Here is a 23,501-nt window from a genome sequence, read left to right as displayed (position 1 = left end):
AATACAACAAAATCGGTAGGAATTGAAAGCTTACCAATTTGAACCAGGATATCCTTGAGAATCCCATTTGGAGATTTGATTGTTCCATCGGCAAGTTTGATTGTAATGGAAGTGCGGGCTAAGCTTGAAATATTCAACCTCTTCACAAGGGCAAGTGGTATGACACTCACACTTGCCCCTAAGTCACACAAAGCACTATCCACCTTTTGGTCACCAACGGTACATGGAATTGAGAAACTCCCGGGGTCATCAAGTTTGATGGGGATTTCTTTAGATTTGACCACATTGCACTTCTCACTTGAGGCATCAACCTCATGGCTAGTAATGTCCACTCTTCTATAAATGACTTCTTCTTGCTTGGCCAAAGAGTGTTCTTCCATCATGACCATCTCTTCCTTTTCCGGGTTCTCCTCAACTTCTACCATCACATTTGGTGCTTTCACAATTTCCTCAAGCACAAATTCTTCACTCATAATGGTTGGTGTAGTCATAACCATCTCTCCCTTATCCGGGTCGACTTCAACATCCAAGCTTGTACCATGAATTGTCATTATTTGCTCAAGCACATAGTCTTCTATGCTCTCTTTTTCGGGCTCATGGTCAACTTCTTGGAATGTTTCCATAGCCATGGAAAAGGGAGTAGTGTAAGATAACTCCTCTTGACTTGGCAAATCAAATGACTCTTCTTTTTCCTCTTCAACTCCAACCATGATAGCATTAACTTCCTTAGACTTCATAGGGTCTCTTGGATTTTGCCCTTGCCTTAGAAATACACCCGGTGATTTTTGAGAACTCATGAGAGCTTGGGAAGCCACTTTAGCTTCAAGACTCTTAATTTGTTGTTGGGTATTACTTGCCAAATCCCATATCAACTTCACCAAGTTTTCATATTTATCATCTCCCATGGTATTGCTTGCTTGGGATGGTGGCTCTTGGTTGAAAGGTTGGTTGGAAATTGGAAGAGAAAAGCCATATCCTTGATCTTTAAAGTTGGAATTTTGGTTGTTCCCTTGGTACCCTTGATTGAACCCTTGATTTTGCCCTTGGTTGTACCTTTGATTATTGTTGTATCCTTGATTGAACCCATTGTTGTTGTTCCATTGATTGAATCATTGGCCAAACCCTTGGTTAGCTTGGTTTCCTTGGTAAAAGTTTTGATTACCTTGGTTCCCTTGGTTACCCCTATAATCTTGGTATGCTTGAGATTGGTTGGCAAAGTTTTGGTTGGATCCTTGGTTGTTGTTGAATGAGGGTCTAGGTGGACGGTTGGAAAAATTGTTAAATGCTTGGAAAGCATTCACCTCTTGCACATTGTTCCCATCAAATTTGTTGTAATTGTTGGCACACAAGTCATATGTGTGACCACTTCCTCCACAAAGTTCACAACTTGAGACTTGGCCCACTTCCTCCATGGGTGCCCCATGTGAGGTTGCGGCTTGGTGCACTTGATTTCTTTGAAACTTCTCAAATTGTTTTGTGAGTAAGTCGAGCTTGGCATTTGTCTCGGAGTTGGAGGAGTTTTCCTTAGGAAACTTCCCATTCCTTCTTAGCATGTTTCCTCTAGAACCATAGTTTGCTTCCGAATCTACCATTTTCATGATCAATGCCGTGCCCTCTTCATCACTCAAGTGGTCAAAACCTCCCCCCGCGGAGGCATTTACCATCTCCTTAGTTCTTGGTAGTAAAGTTTGGAAGAATGTTTGAGTGATGTACCATTCCGGTATCCCATGGTGGGGGCAACTCGCTATCAAGTCTTGATAACGGTCCCAAGCTTCACCCAAAGACTCCCCATCCTCTTGTTGGAACGTATGGATCTCATTACGGAGCATCGCGGTCTTGGAGGAAGGGTAATACTTGGCCATGAATGCTTTAGCCAAAGCATCCCAAGTAGTGAAAGTATCCGGTGGGTGGATGTTCAACCATCGGTCCGCTTTGCCCGTCAATGAAAACGGGAACAACATCATTCTCAAGGTGTCTTCGGACACCCCATTCTTCTTCATCATTGAAACTTTTCTTTTAAACTTCCGGAGATGAGCATGGGCATCCTCTTCAATATGCCCCCTGAACAAGTCCTTCTCAATTAACCCGACTTGGGCGGGATGCATTTCAAAGTTGTTTGGGGCCAAGGTGCCAAAATTGATAGGGTTACATGAATCATTATGGTTAGGCCGGTTATGATCTCTAAGAACCATTTGTGGTGGTGGGTTTGGTTCTTGATGTGGTGGTGTTTGAGGTGGGCTATTATAATTAGGGAAGTTATGAAAGGGGTTTTCTAGTAGAGTCTCAATTGTGAGGTTTGGTTGAAGTGTGGTTGTGGTATCAATATTTTGTGGGATGTGTGGATTTGGTTGGTCCAAGTTTGCTTGAGGGGAACTATTCCTAAATCTCTCAAGGGTCCTTGTCCTCAAGGTTCTAAAAAGCCTTTCGGGGTCGGAGTTGAAGAGAAGAGCTTGGTGGTTCCTTCTAGGCATACACTTGACAAATCGTTAGTCTCCTAGTGTTTTTACACACTAGGGGAAGGCAAGAAATCACACACTCTACAAAGAACACACAACTACTAAAACAAACTAACAATTGAGATATGACTAAAGCAAAGACTCTAAATAAAACTAAGCATAACCTAACGCCATCCCCGGCAACGGCGCCATTTTGATGACCGGCTTTTGCCGTCACTTCCGGTACCAAAAAACAATTTATAAAGAACCAAATAAAAGTAGTATTTATTCGGGTGTCGAACACAAAGATGGCGGGGGTGTATACTTAGTCCGTTTAAGTCTCAATTTAGTCAAATGAAAATAAATTTGATTAATTATAAACTAAGATGCAACAAGGTATAAAAATTAAACTAAATAAAATTGTTTTTAACTAATAAGGGAAGGCTAAGGTCTTTGGGTTCACAAATGGGCAATTAGGGGGAGAAACAAGGTCTAACAAGAGAAGGGTAATAATAGTGGTCAAGGGTTTAAGATTAATTTCTTAGTCACCTTAAGCTCCTCAATAAGTTGTCACTTGATTGAGATGAACTAGCTACAAATAAAGCATAAAGACTACCCAATAGCATGAGCACCAAGACGGACCGAATGCATCAAAGAGATGTTATAACTTTCATTAAAACTCATCTATAAACACTTTTATAACCATCTAATAGCACAATGCACCAAGGTAAGCCAAACATGTTAATGAAATGTCCAATTTTCATTGAGGCATTTCCACAAACACTTCAAATGCATTAAGAGTAGAAACCACATAATCACCCAATTCAAAAGGTTAACAACCCAAATTCATCCCCTTAATTATCCAAATTCCCCCATGACCTTAGATAAGACTACTCACTCATGTTCATGGAAATTAACAACAAATTGCAACAATAAACAAGTAAACATTGCAAATATGATAAAGATGGGAACTTTGAATGAATAACAATTAACCAACATAAGAAATGTAAACAAATGAAAATAATGTAAACAAAAGATGAGAATTGTACCAACAAAGAGGAAAGTAACAATCTTGGACAATAATTGAAGAATGAATTTCTTCTAATCTTCAAATACAACCCAAAATACTAATTGTATACTAATGAGAGATGAAGAACTTGCATAAACAAAGGAAGAATTTAACTAATAATTAAAGAAAGATTACAACTTTTTATTGAATGAAAATGAGAGAGTAAATAATAGGGTTCTACAATATTGAGAGGGGAGATGAACTAATACTAGTCTAATTTCTATCTAATGTAAGGTAGTGATGGTAGTGTGTCTATTCTAATTTATATATCTTTCTAATTACTAATCTAATAACATACTAATAATGATATTAATATTAATAATAATACTAATAAACTCTCATCCTCACCTAACACACACACTAACACACGACACCCCAAACTCCAAGTATAACAAAATAAGCGAAACAACAAAAAAGGGAAAGGGACAAAGACAACAACACGCAATAACGCAAAAAGGGGTCCCAGCCGGCTCGCCGGCCGCCGGCTGTGCACCGGCACAAAACCCGCTGTAACTTTGAAGTGAAATTGATAGGATTTAGAGCCGGTGAGGTGACAGGCAGACGGTTGACCGGCTGAGAGCATCTTGAGATTTGTTGCGGATTGGGAGCCGGTGAGGCGGCAGCCGGTTGGCCGGCTCAGAGAACGATGGCTTCTATTCCAGTTAACTCGGTTTCGATCCCGAGTTCATGCTTGATGATGGCGGCTGCGAGATGGGTTGCTGCTGTTGTTGTCGATGTGAAAGGTGGATGGAGGTGGTGATGTCAAAATTGTTGTTAATGGTGATGGTTCTGAACTGGGCTCGAGGAGTGCGATATGCGGATGGTTGTTGATGAAATGGGTGCAGGTCGCAGTTGTTGTCGAATTAATTGGTGGGCAATGGTGGTGTTGTATGGTGAGCACGGAGGTGTCGGGCTGCTGTGGAGGTTAGAAGTGATGCAGGTGGTGTGTGAAGCAGAGGAGCAGCGGGTATGGTTGATGAACGAGGTGAAGACGGGTTTGGAGCATGGTGTAAAATGGTGATGATTGAATGATGATGGAGATGAATGCTGCTATTAATGGTGAACGATGATGATGTGTGAATTGAAGGTGATGACGGGTTCGATGGTGATGAATTGAAGTTGGTGCGTGATGAATTAATTGAAAATGCCATTGTTGATTGGAATTGCAGGGATACGAAGGAAGCAGGGACAAAGGTGATTAATGATATTGGAGAATTTGGATTTTTAATGTCATGGGTTGACTTTTGGTTTTGTTTTCTTGTCTTGACCCATCTATAAATCCCGTCTTGACTCGTGCTTCCGTCTCATTTTACTCTCACTTGAATCTCCACTTTGTTATAATGCCTCGCCTACAAATTATAAACAGTAAAATAATATTAACTTTAATATTATATAAACAAAACGATTAATAATTAAATTAAATTGAGACGACTAATTATTATAAATTAGTAATAAATGAGCTTGTTAGACATTTAAGCGCACAAAATCGAGTCGGAATAAGGTATAAATGTGTGGTAAAATACGACTAAAATGCTACTTATCACAACTCTAGCTCCATTCCTGACTCGCAGGTCCACATCACCCTTTCCGAGAGGTGTGATGTTTCTTAGGCCCTGCAAATGATTACACAGTTGAGAATCACAACCAGTATCAAGTACCCAAGTTCCGAAACTTGCATGGTTAATCTCAATCATATGAATATAAGATGACATACCAATAGGAACGACGCGCCCTGCTTTGATGTCCTCACGGTAGACGGAACACTTCCTTCTCCAATGTCCAGTCTTGTGACAATGGTGGCACTCAATGTCACCGCCCTTGCTCTTTGCCTTGCCCTGTGAGCCACTAGTCTCACCGGGCCCACTCTTACCGTTTCCTGGCTTTTTAAACTTTGGCTTACCTACAGCTAGGTCGCCATGAGCCTTGCCCTTACCTTTACCGTTGTTGGAAATCGTTAGAACATCATGCTTCATGCTCCCACTCAATTTCATATCCTTCTCGGTCTGTACGAGAAGGGAGTGTAGCTCATGAGGACTCTTTTTCAAGTCATTCATGTAGTAGTTCGCCCTGAAAAGGGCAAAACCATCATGAAGAGAATGAAGCATTCGGTCAATGACAATGCTCTCACTGATTTTGCAATCAAGTGCCTCCAGCTTCTCGACATTCTCAATCATGTGAAGAATGTGTGGGCTAACCGGTTGGCCCTTCTGAAGTTTCGCATCAAAGAAGCGACAGGTATGCTCATATGTAACGATTCTCGGTGCTTTTGAGAACTCGTTAGTGAGCGTGGTGAAAATCTTGTTCGTACCTTGGGCAATGAAGCGTCTCTGCAAATTGGTTTCCATTGCAAAGATGAGTACGTTCTTTATCGCACCCGCTTCCATAACGAAATCACTATAAGCAAGTGACTCGTTAACTCCCGCATTGGGGCCTGGGTTTACCGGTATTGGCTCAGTTAAGTACTTGAGCTTACCGTCAGCAATGGCAGCATTCCGTAGTGTCGCCTCCCAGTCCGCAAAGTTGGACCCGTCGTTTTTCAGACGTGTGAACTGATTCATTTGGTCCATGAATATTTTCAGCCAGGACTCGCGACCAAGTGTAGCACTAGGCATTTGGATTGCGTTATTTCCAGACATTTTGTTGTAACAGTAGTATCAAAATAAATGTGTTCTACACTGCGAGAAGAAGAATAAAAATAATAAGCATGTGCATCGTTTATATTTTTAAGTCTAATGAACTACTGTCATAACGCGAAGACTCAAAACATTTATACAATTAACCTTCCTCAAGAATTATATAAATGATCCCAAGACTCAATTATCTGTAAATTGATAAGCTAACCTTTTAGCTAATTCTACCGTTTAGAATTCTTGGTCGATAAATTTCTGTAAATTCTATCTTTAGTCCATCATAATCACGAGAAACTCTTCGGACTATAATGATGAGATAAACTAAGTCAACACAAACTACTTACCCAACGTAGAAGGGGTCATATTATGCCTACCGACAAAGAAGGGATTCATAGTTGTTTGCCCTTATAAAGACTAGTCTCAATTTCCGTTTTAGAGGAAGATCCCATCAACTTTATTTTAATTCATTTTAAGTGAACTAATATCTAGCATGCGAGAATGAATAAACTAAGGTGATGGCTTAAAAAACATGTGACATATGTATGTCTATGAAAACTAACATACAACCTATATGTGTCAATTTTCATGCATTTTAGTAGTAGGTGGTTTGGTTTTAGACGGAAAATGATGCATAAACTATCATGTGAATGAAAAGCAATAGGAATGAAAAACGTAAAAGCAATAATAAAGTCCTAGTGTGGCCTATCCTATCAAAATGAACATTAAATACAAGTTTGGAATCCATCCTTGGACCCGAGAAGCTTGTCTCGGTGTTCCATCTTGATCCATGTAGCGGGAGTGAGCTCCAATCTCCATCTTTAGTCTTCTTCGAAAATTACAATAAATAAGTTTACATGATAAACCTATTTATTACATTCTAATTTCAAAACCCAAAAACTAAAGAAAAATAAAGGAGATTCGAGATCTCAAATTACATTAAAATTATGTTTCCTTTATTACGAAAACATAATTTGACTAAGGCCACACTAAGTATTACAAATTACAACCGATTGCATAAAAATGCGTAAATAAATTCATTCAACGATTCATTCAACAAAAATAAAATGCATCAACTAAAAATAAATTAAACATACAAGACATAATTCTTTAATTATGTAGATTAATTTTATCGAAACCACCTATTTAATTGATTAAATTAAGTGACAAATTCCTCAATTAATCACATTAATTTTAATCTTAATTCATATTAAACTTGTAATATGAATTCAATCCATCAATATTTTAAACTGCTTTAAAATAATTAGGTATCTATCAATTATGAACCGCTTCACAATTATTTATCATACATTGCAAATTTAATGTATAATCATAATAGGCCATAAAAACAAAATAAAAACCTTTTTTTCTTTTTGAGTCTCGGCAAAACAAAAAACAGGATTTTTTTTTTTGTTTTTTTTTATATTTCAACTCACGGCCGAAAAAAAAAATAACAGCCCATCTTCTTTTTTTTTTTTTTTCTCGGTAAGATAGCAAAAACAAAAAAAAACAGAATTTTTTTTTTATTTTTGGCTCGGCAAATCAAGAAAAAACGCAACAAAAAAAACAGGAAAAAAAATTTTCCTTTTGATTTCTCGGCAAACCCTAAAAAAACAGCCGTCAATAATTTTCTTGCGGCAAAAAAAATTTGCCCTAAAACAAAAATAAGATGAAGAAAGATCGTTTACAGTTGCTATTAGAACACGATTAGCATATGAATTAATGAAACGTGATTAACCGTATATGCTAAAAACTATATAGCAAAAACGAATTTTATGTCATCAACATGACGATTCCATTTACAATTTAATTTAATCCGAATTAAATCAAAGTATCTACAAATTCATTTTATTATCATCTTAACTGATTAAAACAATAAAATGTATGAATCAAATGGAAATAAATCATCAAAAAAACAAGAACATAACCGGCCTAAAAAAAATTTTATCTCGGCAAAAAAAAAAAAATTTCAACCGTGTTGTTTTTTTTTTTTCGAAACCCTAAAGTTGTTTACAAACAATTTTATGAAAATCATCAAAATAAAATTCGTGGCCTTGGATCTGATACCACTTGTGGAATTTATCTGTATGCATCCCTTTAAATTTAAGGACTATAACGAATATATCATGATGAATGCTAGTCATAAAATTAAATTACATAAACAAAAAGGTAAAGAGATGAAGAATCAACCTTCGGTCCTAGCAAATTCGGCCTAAGAACAATATCGCAATGATATTCGCCTATTAGTTGCATCCAAGACGATATGAGAAATGCCCTTAACTTGTTGCTAGAATCGATCCCCAAATTTCTGTAAATTAATTAGGGTTTTCAGTTTTTTGTGTTTTTTAGATGAGAGGCAAAAGTGAGATAAAAATTAGGATAGAAAATTAACCCCTCTTTCTACCTCTTAAACCGCGTATGAGGGAAGAGGAATAGGGTTTTTTTTCTTCTTATTTTCGGCCCACATACCGAAATAATAAGGAGTATAATTTCCTTATTTTCGGTTATTCCAAAAATGTATAAAATGTGTTAAATATAAATTGTCATCTAGTGAAGATCGATTCCATAACCTCTTGGTTTGAGTACCCTTACTATTACCACTATGACACATTCATCTTGTTGATTAAATATAACCGGTTACATTTAATTACGAATTAACATATTAATTCGTCCAAGCTAACATCATATACATTAATTAAATATAACTTATTATATTCAATTTACGAATTGACAGTTAATTCGTCTCAACTAATATTATTTAATCTTCATTAAATAATTGTCTCATCAATGACTAACTGTTTAGTCATATAAGACATCAATGTGATTACATTTCCATAACCACATCTCTCAAACACATACTATAGGTGTGACCTTTATGGACCAGTTGATCACCGCCATCTGTATGATAATAACGTCAAACTTTCTAGCAAGCCAACCGTTATTAGGTAATTGTTAATCAACTGATTAAATACGAAGTATACCCTTGTGAACCTGTAAGAGATTTACAAATGTTATCACACTAATTTGTGGAGGATACAAGCTCCAACATGGACTACTATGGAACCCTAAATGAAGTAATTGAGCTTGCTTATTATACCGAGCAAAGGGTTTATAGGGTGATATTATATTGTTTAAATGTGATTGGTTTGATAATTCCAAACAAGGACATAATATCCATAAGGTATACGGACTTGTAGATGTAAATGAGAACAAAAAAATCGTGGACATAACCCATTTGTGGCAGCTTTTCAAGTCAATCAAGTTTGTTATGCTCCTTATCTAAGCTCTAAGAAAGTTAATCAATGGTCCGCGATTTTTAAAATTAAGGCAAAATCACATGTTGATGCTCATGTTGATGAAATTGTCTTCCAAGAGGATGTGGTTGTCAATGATCACTCATTTTCACCAATTTTGGTGGAAGAGTCACAAAGTGAAGATGAATATGAAGTGGTTGTGGAAATGGGTGAAATGGAATATGATGGGGATGTCGGAGAAGAAGAGGATAATGAAGTTGAAGTTGAAGAAAATAGAATAGAGGAAAATGGGGAAGAAGAGGAAGAAGTCAGAATGCTTTTTTTAGATGATGAACCTCTTTTGATTCGTAGTGATGTGATAGTGATGAGTGATGGGAGTTGTTGTAATTCTACAATATTAATGTATGAATTTTAATCAAATCATTTTTATGTATGAATTTTAATCATTCAATCAAATTTGAGGCACTTGTAAGGAGTTTGTTTGATTGCATTGTTCATTGTTAGTGTTCATGACACTTCATTTTGTTGGACTAACAATTTGCATTGTTAAATTATATACTTATTATATTGTTCATGACACTCCATTTTTTTTTTGGACTAACAATTTGTACTAACCATTTTTGTTGAACTGAAAATTTGCATTGTTTATAATTAGTATATGGAAAATTTCATTCGAAGGATGATAGGGAGTAGTAGTGGGGGGATCTCGTCGTGAGGAGGAGAATGAAGAGATTCAAGATGACGCGGATGTTCAGAATATAACAGCGGAACAGGAGAACATGCAGATCATTCTTTCACAAAACCAAGAAGGTGATCAATGGTAAGTGTTGTAATATTTTATTTTTACTTTTATGTAAAATATATCATTCAAATAATTTTATTTGAATTTCTAATATCTATGTATGTTTTAATTTCAGGTGAAATGACAAGTCTGTAAAAAAATATGTCACTTGGTCGTTCACTAATAACATCTCTGATGACGAGTACTTCACCAAATGGAGTGAGGCGAGCCATGCACAGCGCATGAAGATGTGGACTTGGTTTGGGGTAATTTGAAAGTTACCTATTATTTACTTTACATTAATAATTTTTATTTTTTTGTAATTAAAGTCATCTTTTCTATTACTAATTAAAACTTATTTTTAAAATAGAAACATGTGAAGTCCGTCGACGAAAACCATGACGCTAAGCATGAATGACAAAAGGCGGCCACGAGGCGGATTATCAAGCTTCTTAATGGACTCAAATATTCAAAGAAAAAGCCTAATTGGGTCCCCGACACTTGGTGAGAGAATCTCAAGGTTAGGGAAGAAAAAAATCCTGAATTTGCCAAAATTTCTAAAATAAACACGGCAAATAGAAAGTCGGGTGCTAAAGACGGAAAAGCATTAGGCACCCACACTCTAGGCCGTAAGAGTTGCTCCGATGCTTTCAAGGAATTGGTAAGTATTGTATTTATTATTTTTACAAATTGGTTAGAATTACTGATTGCCGAATATAATCAATTTATGTTTTTATGCTACTTTCAGGGTGAGTCGGCCACACCCTACAAGTTGTTTGAGAAGACCAAGAAAAACAAGAAGGGCGAGTGGGTTAATCCTCGAGCTGCTAAGACCGATGTAAGTTAATATTTATTGTATTTCTCTCATTCTTAATGTTAATATTTATTGTACTTCCCTCATTTTTAAATATATATCATTTTTTCCTTATTTGTTGTTCTTTCAGGCCGCTTACAAGGAAGAGATGAGTTGACCAGCACCCACTGGAGAGGCTCCAGATGAGTACCGTTCGTACTATAACGCTATCGATGGCTTTGACAATCATGGCAGGATATTCGGGAACGGAGATGTAGAAACCGAAGTGTGGTTTGAGACTCCATGTAACAAAGGTGCTCGTCGATCGTTCTCTTACGCTCCTAGCATGGTTTCTCAAATTGCCACCCAAATGAACAATGAGCGTGCCGCACGAGTAACTCTTGAGGAACAAATGCGCATCACTCAAGAAATAGTCCGTCTCCAAGCTGAGCAGATGGCAGCCATGCAAAAAGCTTTGGCTCAGATGCAACAATCTCAACCCCCTCCCTCGTACTCAGGTTTCCCCCGCCCTTTTCGTAGAGACGACTATGCGGATGACGGGCATGGTTTTGGAGGTCGTGATCAAGTTGAGCCTCTAGGTAATTATTAGTATCGTCGTCTATGTTATTATGTTAGTCTTTATCTTATGTTAGTACGTTAAGACTTTTTCTTAGGTTAGAAACTTATGATTGTGGCTTAATATTTTAGTTGGTATATAAAACACATTGTTTTATGAGACGTTGTACAAATTTGACCAAATTTTCTACGTAACAACTTCGTTCTTCCAATCGTGTTCGGTTTTCTATCGATAATTTCGTTGCTACTCTTGATTCTCGCTCCTGCGGTCGACATGAAAATGGATTCCCGCTTGGCGGTCGACGGTTGTATATGGTTTTTCGCAGGTTTGGTTGTATTCGTTTGGTGTAAAACAATGCAAATTCGGCATTGTGGCTGGGCAGCAAGCTGTTGTTTCTAGCCACTGCCTTTAATTTTCCTGACGGAAAATCCGTCAGGAAAGTCAACATTCTGTTGACTTTTCTGACGGAAAAACCGTCAGAATTTTCATAACTATTGACGGATATTTCGTCAGAAAGTCAACAAAGTGTTGATTTTCCTGACGGATTTTTCGTCAAGAATTTCTATTTCGTGACGGTTTTTCCGTCAGAAAGGTCAACATTATGTTGACTTTCTCGCCCATCCTAGACAGGGCTTTGACGGAATAACCGTCAGGAAGCCGTCAAAAATGGGAAATCCTGATGGAAAAACCGTCAGGAACCCGTTTTTCGTGACGAATCTTAGTGACGTCGATTCCTGACGGAAAAACCGTCAGGAACCCGTGTTTCTGACGGGAAAAGCGCGTTATTAACGGATTATTTCCGTTAGTTTCCCGTGTTTATTTTGTAGTGAGAAAATGATAACGATTACAAGAAACCCGTAGCTATAACATAACAACGGGTACCACAAACCGTTGCTGGTGTTAATTTATTAACGATTTTCAAAATGCCGTTTCCTTAAACTGGTAATGGTTGTCTAACAACCGTTGATAAGAGTGATTATATAATGAGTTTTTGGAAACCGTTAAACGTTTTTTATAACAGTTTGTTAAACAGTCGTTGTCCCGTTATAATAACAACGGTTTTCGAGGGAAACCGTTATTCTTATTAGCGCGATCTAGGTTTTCGCCAATATTTGGAAAACGGTAATCTAAATGTCGTTATTATATGCATTAAACCATTGTGATACGCTCGTTATTGATGGCCAGATTTGGCATAATGCTATACAGGGTACATATCTTCCATTAATTGTTTTGGATCTACAAGTTAAGCTAAAATATCGTAAGACGTGTCCTTCTAAAGCAGCCACGTGTCCTCTAAAAATATATCATCTCAAAATTCATCAGTATCAACATTTCCCATACTTTTGGTGGTGGTACTATACTCACTCACGCGGGTGTAACTGAGACGAGCCGAGCTCGAGCTTACCTATAATCGAGCTCGACTCAATTTGTAAAAGTCGAGTTCGAACCCAAATCCGAGCTCTTGAAATCAAAACTCGGGATTGGTTCATATGATATTTTATGAGCCCGAACCCGAGCTCGAATTTTGTTCGAGTACCATTTTTCCGAGCATTATTTTATTATAACATAATTTTTACGTTAAAAAATTCAATTAAAGCTAGTATTTTATTTCGTTTATTAGCTTAAAGTAACATTTCTTATATTATTTTATTTTCTAAATTAATATTTTAATTAAATTATCATAAAACTAATGTAATTTAAGTTTATATTACTAATAAAAACTAAGTAATTCAAGAAATAACGAGCTAAAACGAGCTTCCGAGCCGAGCCTTAGTGTGCTCGAGCTCGGCTCGGTTTGGGCTCATCTTTGTTTGAACTCGAACTCAGTTTGACCGATCTCGAGTCGAGCTTTGACCGAGGCGATTCCGAGGGCTTGTCGAGCAGGCTTAGCTCCTTTACAACCCTAGCCAAAACACACTGATTTTACCCTTGAATTCTTAAAATAAAATTAATCTTAAACCCGATTAACTCTTTTCTAAGACGGTCATATCCGTTTGAAAAGAAAAACGGGTATCAGATACATTTTTTTTAGTCTTTTGGCATGTTTCTTTTGTCTTATTTACTATACTTAACTCATTTTAAGTTTAAGAAGGACACTCGCGTTTTATACCAAAATTATAAAACCCTTTATTAGATGAACGACACCTAAATTTCAATCCAGTTACCAAACTTGAGCGTTAATTTGTTAGTCTCTCGGAGTTAAATCTAAGCCAAAAACTTCGAGACAAGTTCGAGCTTAAATTCCAATCTGAACCAAATTTATTCCACCTTCACTTAAGTTTGAGCAACCGATTATAATTTGAGATAACACACATGTAGTAGAGTATAGGGTTTTTTGATAATTGTTACCACAGGTAATCCACTCTTTGAGAACAGCTACCAAGCTCAAAAAAGTTTAAAAACTGCTACCATAATCCTTGGTTCGATTAAAAATCAGTACCAATTAACACTGAACCTCAATTAAAATAAATCTCACCCATTCATTTCGAATCCTTAGATTAAGTCGTAATTTCTATTCCTATTTTACCCATCCCCTACTCTTTATAACATTACACTTGTTAGGGATAAAAAATACTATTTATCACTCCTGACGTGGCATTGTACTGACAGGGAAAGGCAGTAAAAGGGTGGACACGTGGAACGCAATGGTTGGTAGAAAGGGGGAGAGAAGGATAGCTGAGGTGGCACATTGTGGACCACAGGATCAAACAATAACAAACACAAATTGGGCTAAGTACAAACACACGTACGAAAAAGAAGAAAGAGTTGGGCTTTGACCTTTTCTAATAACCACTACCTATTTTCTTGGTAACCGTCCATGAATATAGGAGCAGAGGCAGGAGGAAGTCTACCAACTTCAACTCTATTCTTGAAGACTATATAAAGCAAGAAGAGGACAACGTTCAGGGGGCATTCAGTGGAACTCGAGCAATATCAACACGACTCCTTCAAAATTCTCATCAACTATTGACAATAATTCATTAGCTAAAATCATTCTTGTATTTCCTTACTTGAGCATATTATTCTCGATCATAGTACAAATTTGGTGGGATGCGGTTGTTCCCACATCGGGTTTTCCGCGTCCCCAAAAATCCTCCGTGTCGTTCTTTTTCATTCGTCTGCATTCCGTTATCCTATCATCGCATTTAAAACATAACCGGTATTAGATTAATCACTATCACTCACATAATTAATTCGTAATCGGTAAATTATTACCAAAACAGTTTGGCGCCCACCGTGGGGCATAGTGATCATTTTCTATAGCCAAGCCTCGCAAAACCGAACCAGCCATTACAATGTCTGGAACCAGCCAGAATCCTTCCAGCTGACGAGTATTTCACCCTATCTTTCCTGCAGAATTACTTCGCATCAGAGGACCGATCAGTGCATCCCCGGCATCCAGCCAAATGATCCCTGCCAGCATGTCGACCAGAGCCATGCCTCAGCCTCAAAAACCACCGCAGATTCGAAGGCAACAGTGCATCCGGTCGATCCAAACCCGAGGAAAGCAGCCCCAGCAGAGGAGGCGAAGCAAGATATCAAAAGCCCGACCCAGAAAGCTCAGCGCGAAGTTCTCCGGCGAGAGGGTCCCCAAGACTCGATCCGATGCGGTGATGATTCAGTGGGATGGACATTCTGCGTCGGGCTGTTGAGGATCCGAGGAAAGACAACAGAATATGATGGCTCAAATCGTGACGACAATCCACCCAAACCAAAGATCGCACCGAGGCTCCGGCCGAGAACCGGCGGTGGAGGATCGGGTCGACCAATCCCGTCGAACTAGTTACAGTGGATCTTGCAGGGGTAGCACCAGCGAACCAATAGAGCCAAGAGGATTGGGATGTCGTCATTTGATAATCCACCCGATCTGCAGCAGACAACAATGTAACGCTTTATTTAGCACCCCTTCTCGGATCGACCTTCCACCCTTTTCGTGTACCCCACACCGCAGACACCGGATGGCGATCTGGACTGTCTCCAATCTGACAATTCCATCTTGCAACCAATTCACCAGCGGAGCTGGATCGGGGATTACAAGCGGACACCAGGATGGGTACTGGATCCATAGTCGTCATGCAACACAAAGAACTAGTCACCCAAAGATCGGGCCAACTTTCCGAGCAGCACGGCTAGGAGGTACACCGCTGGTTCCTTCACTGTTTCTAACCCTCTTCGCAGAGCGGAGTAATTATTTGGAGCAAAGAATACCAGGAGCCGAGGGAGCTAATGTATAGGATACCGGGCGAGTCCGTCCACCGGAGAAAGCGACCAAAGATAGCTACGCAGACTCACCTTTCGTGGATGATATAGCTCTAATCGGTGTTCCTAAAGGATGTGTGCCGCCAGCTATGACACTCTATGACGGGACCACAGATCCACTTGACCATATCAACCACTACAAGCGAAAATGATGCGATAACCGCAATCGGATCTCTAAAGGAAGCTTGCATGTGCAAAGGTTTCGGATCAACACTATCGAGCAGTTGACCACACGGTGGTTTGTCGGCTTACCGAACAAGAGCATATCCGGCTTCGCCGACCTAGTCAATGCCTTCAATCGCATTCGCCAAAGAAGAAAGACAGAGAAGGCATCGGCGACCTCTACCGGCTAGTGCAAGGGTTTGAGGAATCTACCAGTGATTACTTGAACCGGTTCAACAAAGAGAAGGTGTCAATTCCGAGGTGTGATATAGCAACCGCTATACAAGCCTTCGCCGAGGGTGCACCGGGATTCACGATTATACAAGGAACTAACCATGCATCCATGCACTACCTTTGAGGAGGTGCAATCGAAGGCGATTGCTGTCATGAGGCTGGAAGAAGACTCTGCGCCTGTAAGAGGCACTTATGATTCAGACCCAGTATCCAGAAAGGCTCCAGTAGAGAAGAAGAGCGAAAGATCCAAACCCTACAGCAGGAGCGTGAATAAAGTTTCTGGAAATTCAGAAGGAAAGTCCGAATCAGATCTGCCTCCGAAAGTAAGTGAGTATGGTTTCACTACCAACCTTGTAGGACTATTCAAAGCCTTGAAAGAGCTGGGACGCAGAGTCAGATGGCCAAAACTTCCAGAAGAAAACCCCAGCAGCAGAGACACAGGCAAAAAGTGTGAGTTCCACGGCAGGAACACTCACAACACCGATGAATGCCACTCCCTCAGAAAGGAAGTCAAATTCCACTATGACCAAGGAAACCTGGATCATCTCCTACCCAGAAACACAACAAGAGTAAATTCAGCGGACCAGGTTCTGCCCTCCCCTCCTCCTCATTGCTCTAGAACTGTGAATGTCATTACAGGTGGATCGGAGCTGTGTGGGCTGACCTACTCAGCAGCCTAAGAGGCACACGCAACCAGGGCTAAGGGAGACAGACGCAGAGCTCCTGCAGGGTTAACCACGAGAATCTGCCGTCGGTCACCTTCGACGAAGCAGACGCAGGATCTACTCGAACAAAGACCACGACGCTCTAATCATCACGCTTCCCATAGGAAATTGCAAGGTGAAAAAGATCCTGGTGGATACCGGAAGCTCCGTCAACTTGATCATGATGGAAACACTCAAAGGAATGGGATTCACCGAGAAAGATCTAGCAAAGAAGGCAATTCCCTTGGTTGGTTTATTGTGAAGCAAAGCACTCCCTAGGAGAAATCATCATCCCGACCTACGTCGGAGGTGTAAACAAACAGGTAAGGTATTTGGTTATTGATGGGCCCTCTACTTACAATGTAATCCTTGGCAGGCCCTGGATCCACGAGATGAAAGCAATTCCCTCAACGTACCACCAATGCCTGAAGTTTCCAACACCTTGGGGGGTGCAAGAAATACGTGGGGACCGGGGAAGAAGCTAAGGATTGCTACAAGGTGGCTCAAGCCGACAACACGGGTTTGCCCGCATAGCAATTTGAGCAGAGCGCATCCAGACGAGTACATTGAGCCTCAAAGAAGCAGAACTAGACAAAGTCATCCTGGACTCATTTGCGTCGCATCCGTAACGAACTGTTCTCATTGGATCCGAGTGTAGAGGTAAGATTCGTGAAGAACTCGTTCGGTTGTTGAGGACTAACATAGATTGCTTTGCTTGGTCACATGATGATATGATAGGGATAGACCCAAGTGTGATAACTCACAAGCTAAGTGTGGATCCAAGCTATAAACCTGTGCAGCAGAAAAGAAGAAAATTTGCTTCTGAAAGAAACCAGGTCATAAATCAAGAAGTAGATAACCTGCTTGCTGCAGGAAAGATTCGTGAAGTAAAGTACCCAGAGTGGTTGTCTAATGTGGTAGTGGTCCCAAAGAAAAATGGCAAGTGGAGGGTCTGCGTCGATTTCACGGATTTGAACAAAGCTTGCCCAAAGGATCCATTCCCTCTACCACACATAGACGCCATGGTAGATGCTACTGCGGGCCACGAGATCGACATTCCTGGATGCCTCGGGTGGGTATAACCGAGATAAAAATGCACCCCCGGTGACCAGGAAAAGACAGCGTTCGGATCCGAAAGAGGTATCTATTGTTATAACGTCATGCCTTTTGGACCGAAAAATGCTTTGGATCTACCTATCGAGGTGGTGAACATGATGTTTAAAGAACAAATAGGCCAAACTATGGAAGTATATATAGACGATATGGTCGTCAAATCAAAGCAAAGCTTCACAAAGACCACCAAGACTGCGTAAACTTTCAATACCCTCACGAAATACCAAATGAAGTGAATCCTACGAAGTGCACCTTCGGAGTATCCAGTGGAAAGTTCCTAGGGTACATGGTGACCCGAGAGAGGATAGAGGCCAAGACCGAGCAAATAAGAGCAATTTTGCAAACCGGAATCACCGCAGAAACCAAAAGACGTACAAATACCGACTGGAAGAGTGGCAGCCTTAAAAATGATTCATATCCGATCTTGGACAGATGCAGGCTATTCTATGATATACTCGGAAAAAGCCAAAGATTCGAGTGGACGGATGACCACGAGAAAGCATTTCAGAGTCAAGCGTTATCTCAAGACCCCACCTCTCCCGTCGAAACCAGAGCCGGGAGAACCACTTTTCCTCGTATCATCATCACGATAACGGCAGTCAGTGCAGTGCTAGTACGAGAGCAGGAGGGAACACAGCATCCGGTATACTACATCAGTAAGTCTCTGCTTCCGGCAGAGACTAGGTACACATCACTAGAAAAACTTGTCCTTGCACTAGTTACTGCATCCTATAAACTGCGTCCCTACTTCGAGTCTCATACTATTTCTGTGATAACTAATTATCCTCTTAAAACTATCATGAGAAAACCAGAATTGTCAGGACGTATGGCTAAATGGTCCGTGCATTTGAGCGGGTACGATTTGAAGTTTGAACCCCGTACGGCCATAAAGTCTCAGGCTCTGGCAGACTTTGTGTCTGACTTCTCCCCAGCGCTCCAGACCCAGGTCGAACAAGACATCCTGAATCTGGAAGAAGACAAAGGAGAACAAGTATGGGAGTTACATGTGGACGGAGCCTCAAACGCCAAAGGAGCAGGAGTAGGGTTGGTCCTCAAATCACCCCAGGGAGACCTCATAGTCCAGGGAGTACGATGTGAATTCAATGCCACAAACAACAAAGCAGAATATGAGGCACTAATCCTGGGTCTGAAGTTGGCTCTGGATCTGAAAATCAGACACCTTCAGGTTTACAGTGATTCTAAGCTTATAGTTAACCATGTTAATGACTGCTATGAAGCCAGGGACCCCAGGATGATGGCATATCTAGATATAGCAAAGGAGTGAAAGTCGGTTTGTCACATTCAACATCAAGCAAATCCCCGGGGAGCAGAATGCGAAGGCACGCACTAGCCACCCGGGAGCAACCTTCAACACGGGAACTATCTCCACGATACCAATTGTCCACGTCCGGAGCCGCAACGCTAAAATCTCAGCAGAAGCGAGAAAAAGTGTCTTTGCACCAGCAGATGAAGAAAATACTCAGATCGGAGGAAACCCTACCTAGACCCGGTTGAGAATGACGTCCTACCAAAGACATAAAAAGGAGGTAAGGGGCTTTAAAATGAGAGCATCCAGATTCCTACTAATCGATAATGTTCTTTTCAGAAATCCCTCATTGGACCCTACCTCGGATGCCTGGATCGGGAAGAGTCTCAGTCGTTTCGCATGCTCTCCACAATGGAGAATGTGGAAACCATGCAGGGGGCAGGAGCCTGTCCAACAAGGCACTGAGGCAGGGATACTTTTGGCCCACAATGCGCAAAGATGCCATGGAATTCGCAAAAAGATGCGACGCTTGCCAGAGGCACACCCATGTTAGCCACCAGCCAGCAGAGCCTCTGCAACAAGTTATCTCACCATGGCCTTTCATGAAGTGGGGGATGGATATCGTGGGACCACTACCCAGAGCACCAGGAAACAAAGTCTACATGCTCGCCATGACGGATTACTTTTCCAAATGGATAGAAGCAGAATCATTCTCCCAGGTTACAGAAACCCAGGTGATATCTTTCATTAAACGCAATATCATATGTAGGTTTGGCATTCCATCTGAAATTATATGCGATAATGGGTCTCAATTCATTGGAAATAAGACGGAAGCTTTTTGTGCTAGGTGGAATATCTCGTTGCAGAAATCTACTCCCAGGAACCCCCAGTCCAACGGACAAGCCGAATCCAGCAACAAGATTATCATTGAAAACTTGAAAAAGAAACTAGAAGAGATTGGGGGCAAATGGGCAAAAGAGCTACCTCGGTTCTGGGGCCGGCAGTAACCACACCAAAGGTGGCAACGGGGCAAACCCCCTTCAGCCTGGTGTTCGGAGCAGAAGTAGTCATCCCATCTGAAGTCAGGGTCCCAACCCACAGATATGGATGCTTCACAGAAGACCGGAATCAGGTGGAAATGGCAAGCAGCCTGGACACGGTAGATGAACTCGAACCGGCGCCCGGATCGGGATGGCTTCCTACCGACGTTGTGGCTAAAAGCTACAACAAGAACGTAAAAGTAAGAACTCTGCGGGTGGGAGATCCGGTCCCGAGGAAAGTCTTCGAATACCAAGAACCAGCAAGGGGAAATTCGCCTACAATTGGGAGGGACCATATCAAGTAGAAAGCACAGTTGGAAATGGAGCCTACCGACTCATGACTATGGAGGGGCAAATGGTTCTCGGATCCGGAATATCACCCACTTGAAAAAATATTTTACTTAAGTCACCAAAGATGGTCAACAATGGGTACTCGGCCTACCGGATACTGATCCACCAGTTCTAGATATTGCCTTACATATTTTCTGGCTCTGAATAGAATATTTTTCTGTCTCCGAGTATCTTTATATCCCCTCATCTTTTTCTGGCCCTAAAGACATTTTCCTGCTTCTAAAATATCTTTCTATTTTTAAATATTTTTCTGGGTCTGGATATCTCCTGATTCTGAATATTTTCTGGCTCCAAAGCGTTATTTTTGAATTCAACATTTCTGGTTCTAATAGCCTTGCTCGTATTTTAATTCTAACAAGTTTTAAAGTGTAAAACCACCTTGAATAAATTAAATTTTTTCAAGTAAGCCAAGGAAATAAAATGCAAACTAATCGACAGATCCCGTATGCATTACGAGAAGGCGTGTGTCCGTGGCTAAGCACGTACAACCGGGACAACTGACCTCCCGCGATGCATTAGCACCCACGCAAGCCTGGCTCCTCCGGACGAGTGGGCATACTAGACCCCTTAGCCAAAGAACCTAACAGCGATGGCCAAACAAACGAAGTGCATGCACAAATCAAAGCACCGTAAACGGTGACGACACAAAGAGATAACCAGCGAGAAAATACTTAAGTCGCAAAAGCAAAGTACGTCCGGCATCGTAACTGCACTCCAAATACATAAACTGTTCAAAATAAAGATGTTATGCCCCGTAGGGCCAAAAACTAACTAAACCTAGCAAAGTCTTTCAGGTGCAAAGGAAAACTAATCTATGTCAATATGCTCCATGACTTTGAATTTGCTCGAGCATCGGGAGCGAGGAGAATTCACCTCTTCCTCGGCACTGGGTCATCGGCAGACGATCACGGGCTCCACCAAGCCACCAATATATCCAGATTCGGACCGTCCGGAAAGGTAGCGGCCGAGCCTCCCCTCTTGACTCCTAAATCCCAGGCCAAATGCTCCCCCTTCTAGAACGTCTTTATACGGTGATCTTCGTTTCCCGAGCAAAGATAGGACAGAGCATCCACTAGAGTCCTTTTCAACTCCCGCACATCGAAGCCTTCTCCTCCCGAACGGGGCAAGACGAGCTCTCGCATCGAAGCACGTTTCTCCACCCGAGATACGCCTCTCGCCTTCAAGCACGCTTTCAAAGATCGTGACCTTCTCTTTAGCATCGACCTCCTTCTCAAAGATCGCAACTTTCTTCTCAAAGACGTAAATCCGCTCTTCAAAGAAGAGAAAGACTGTTCTGCAAACTCTGCTTCCGAGTGGGCTCCTCCAACAAAGAAACTCGGGACTTGTTTAGATCACTGAGTCTTGACCTATCCTCATTGGCTTCTTTTCGCTCCGGAGTTTCGCATTTTCGCTACCGGGAGAGGCACCTTCTCCGCAGACATGATACGGGGCCATCTCGAAAGGATGGTGCACTGTAACAAGCGTCAAAAGAAATATATATATATATATATATATATATATATATATATATATATATATATATATATATAGCAGCGGCCAATGATCGTTTACCTCAAAAGAATGCTCAGTAGCACGATCCACCAAGTCAGGCAAAGGATTGCTATCCAAATGCAGACCTAGGAGCTGGAAGAAGCATTCGGCTCATTAAGTCCAAGCTACTCGTAGACTTAGCCTTACCAAAATTGTCTGGAAGTGTAAAAACAATAACCCCTGAGCGATTTGGAACGAAGTAGCCCTGTATGTGAGCAGGAGCTTGTAGCTCTAGAAGCAGAAGTAGCCCCAGAAGCAGGAGCAGCTCTAGAAGCAGAAGTAGCCCCAGAAGCAGGAGCAGCTCCAGAAGCAGGAATAGCTCCAGAAGCAGGGATGGTTTCAGACGTTGGAATCGCACCAGACGCAGGCATAGCTGGGGCAGAACCAGGAACAGCTTTGGAAACCGGAGCATCTCCAGAAGCAGACAACCCGTGCCCAGGTAATGGAGGCCTCACAGCCAGAGGTGTAGCTTCAATAGGAGTCTGCTCCTTAGCCCGGCCCACAGCAGCAGATCTCCTTTTGGGACGAGGTCCAGAACCGGGGGCATGAGTAGATTTTCTCTTCTCAGCAGGCTTGGGGGCAGCCGTAACCTGCTCTTTCACACTCTGAGCCAAAACATCTTGCAGTGAAATTCTAGATTTTGCAGAACCTGGAAGCAGCAAAGATTAAGTCAGAACCAGATATATGAAAAATCCGGAAACAGAACCAAGTCAAAAAGGGAAGAACAACGTACTAGTCGACATTGAATCTTTTTCTTCAGCAGCCGTTTTCTTCACCACAAAGCAGTGAGAATCTGAACCAGTTGGGAAAGGTCCTATTTTTTCGGAGGTGGTGAATAGCTTGGAAAGAGATGCGGTTCTGTCAGGAGACAAAGGCAAGGGGCACAAACCTGCACAAAAAACCAAGTAAGGAAATATAAGCATCAAAGAAAAATACACAGGAATAAGGGCATGCAAGTACCGTCTGTTGATCGCTAGACACTGACAATGTAGTCAGTCGGAGGAGGAAGAGTGTCAATTTTCACGAAAATAAAGCGGGAGAACCACTTGCTGTCATCCGGCTTCACGGGGAAGATGATGCAATTCTTTTCCCCGTCTCGAACCCGAATGGTCACTTGACCCCGAGCAAGGGACCTGACCGAGAACAAGTGTGCAAGGTCCGGGAGACCAATCTCATAACCAAAACGGTTATTCATAGCATCAATCGCAAGCAAGGTCCGCCAAGTATATGGAGCCACTTGGCAAATAGCCAAATGATTCAAGTTCAGATACTCTTGAACCAGA

General features: G+C 41.1%; 1 protein-coding gene and 1 non-coding gene across 2 annotated transcripts; both read left to right on the top strand.

Annotated features, from left to right (window-relative positions):
- Positions 1-1,722: 1,722 nt before the first annotated feature.
- Positions 1,723-1,829, top strand: LOC141635467 (small nucleolar RNA R71). Its single transcript, XR_012540156.1, has one exon. It is a non-coding gene; the product is annotated as a small nucleolar RNA R71 (small nucleolar RNA).
- A 15,251-nt stretch (positions 1,830-17,080) lies between these two features.
- LOC141629394 (uncharacterized) lies at positions 17,081-19,294 on the top strand. Its single transcript, XM_074442406.1, has 3 exons — positions 17,081-17,143; positions 17,273-17,394; positions 18,442-19,294. The coding sequence occupies exons 1-3, from the start codon at positions 17,081-17,083 to the stop codon at positions 19,292-19,294; spliced, it is 1,038 nt and encodes a 345-aa protein (XP_074298507.1).
- Positions 19,295-23,501: the final 4,207 nt, after the last annotated feature.

Source organism: Silene latifolia, chromosome Y, assembly GCF_048544455.1.
Source record: "Silene latifolia isolate original U9 population chromosome Y, ASM4854445v1, whole genome shotgun sequence".
Taxonomy (NCBI): domain Eukaryota; kingdom Viridiplantae; phylum Streptophyta; class Magnoliopsida; order Caryophyllales; family Caryophyllaceae; genus Silene; species Silene latifolia.
This window is presented reverse-complemented; position numbering and strand designations above follow the sequence as displayed.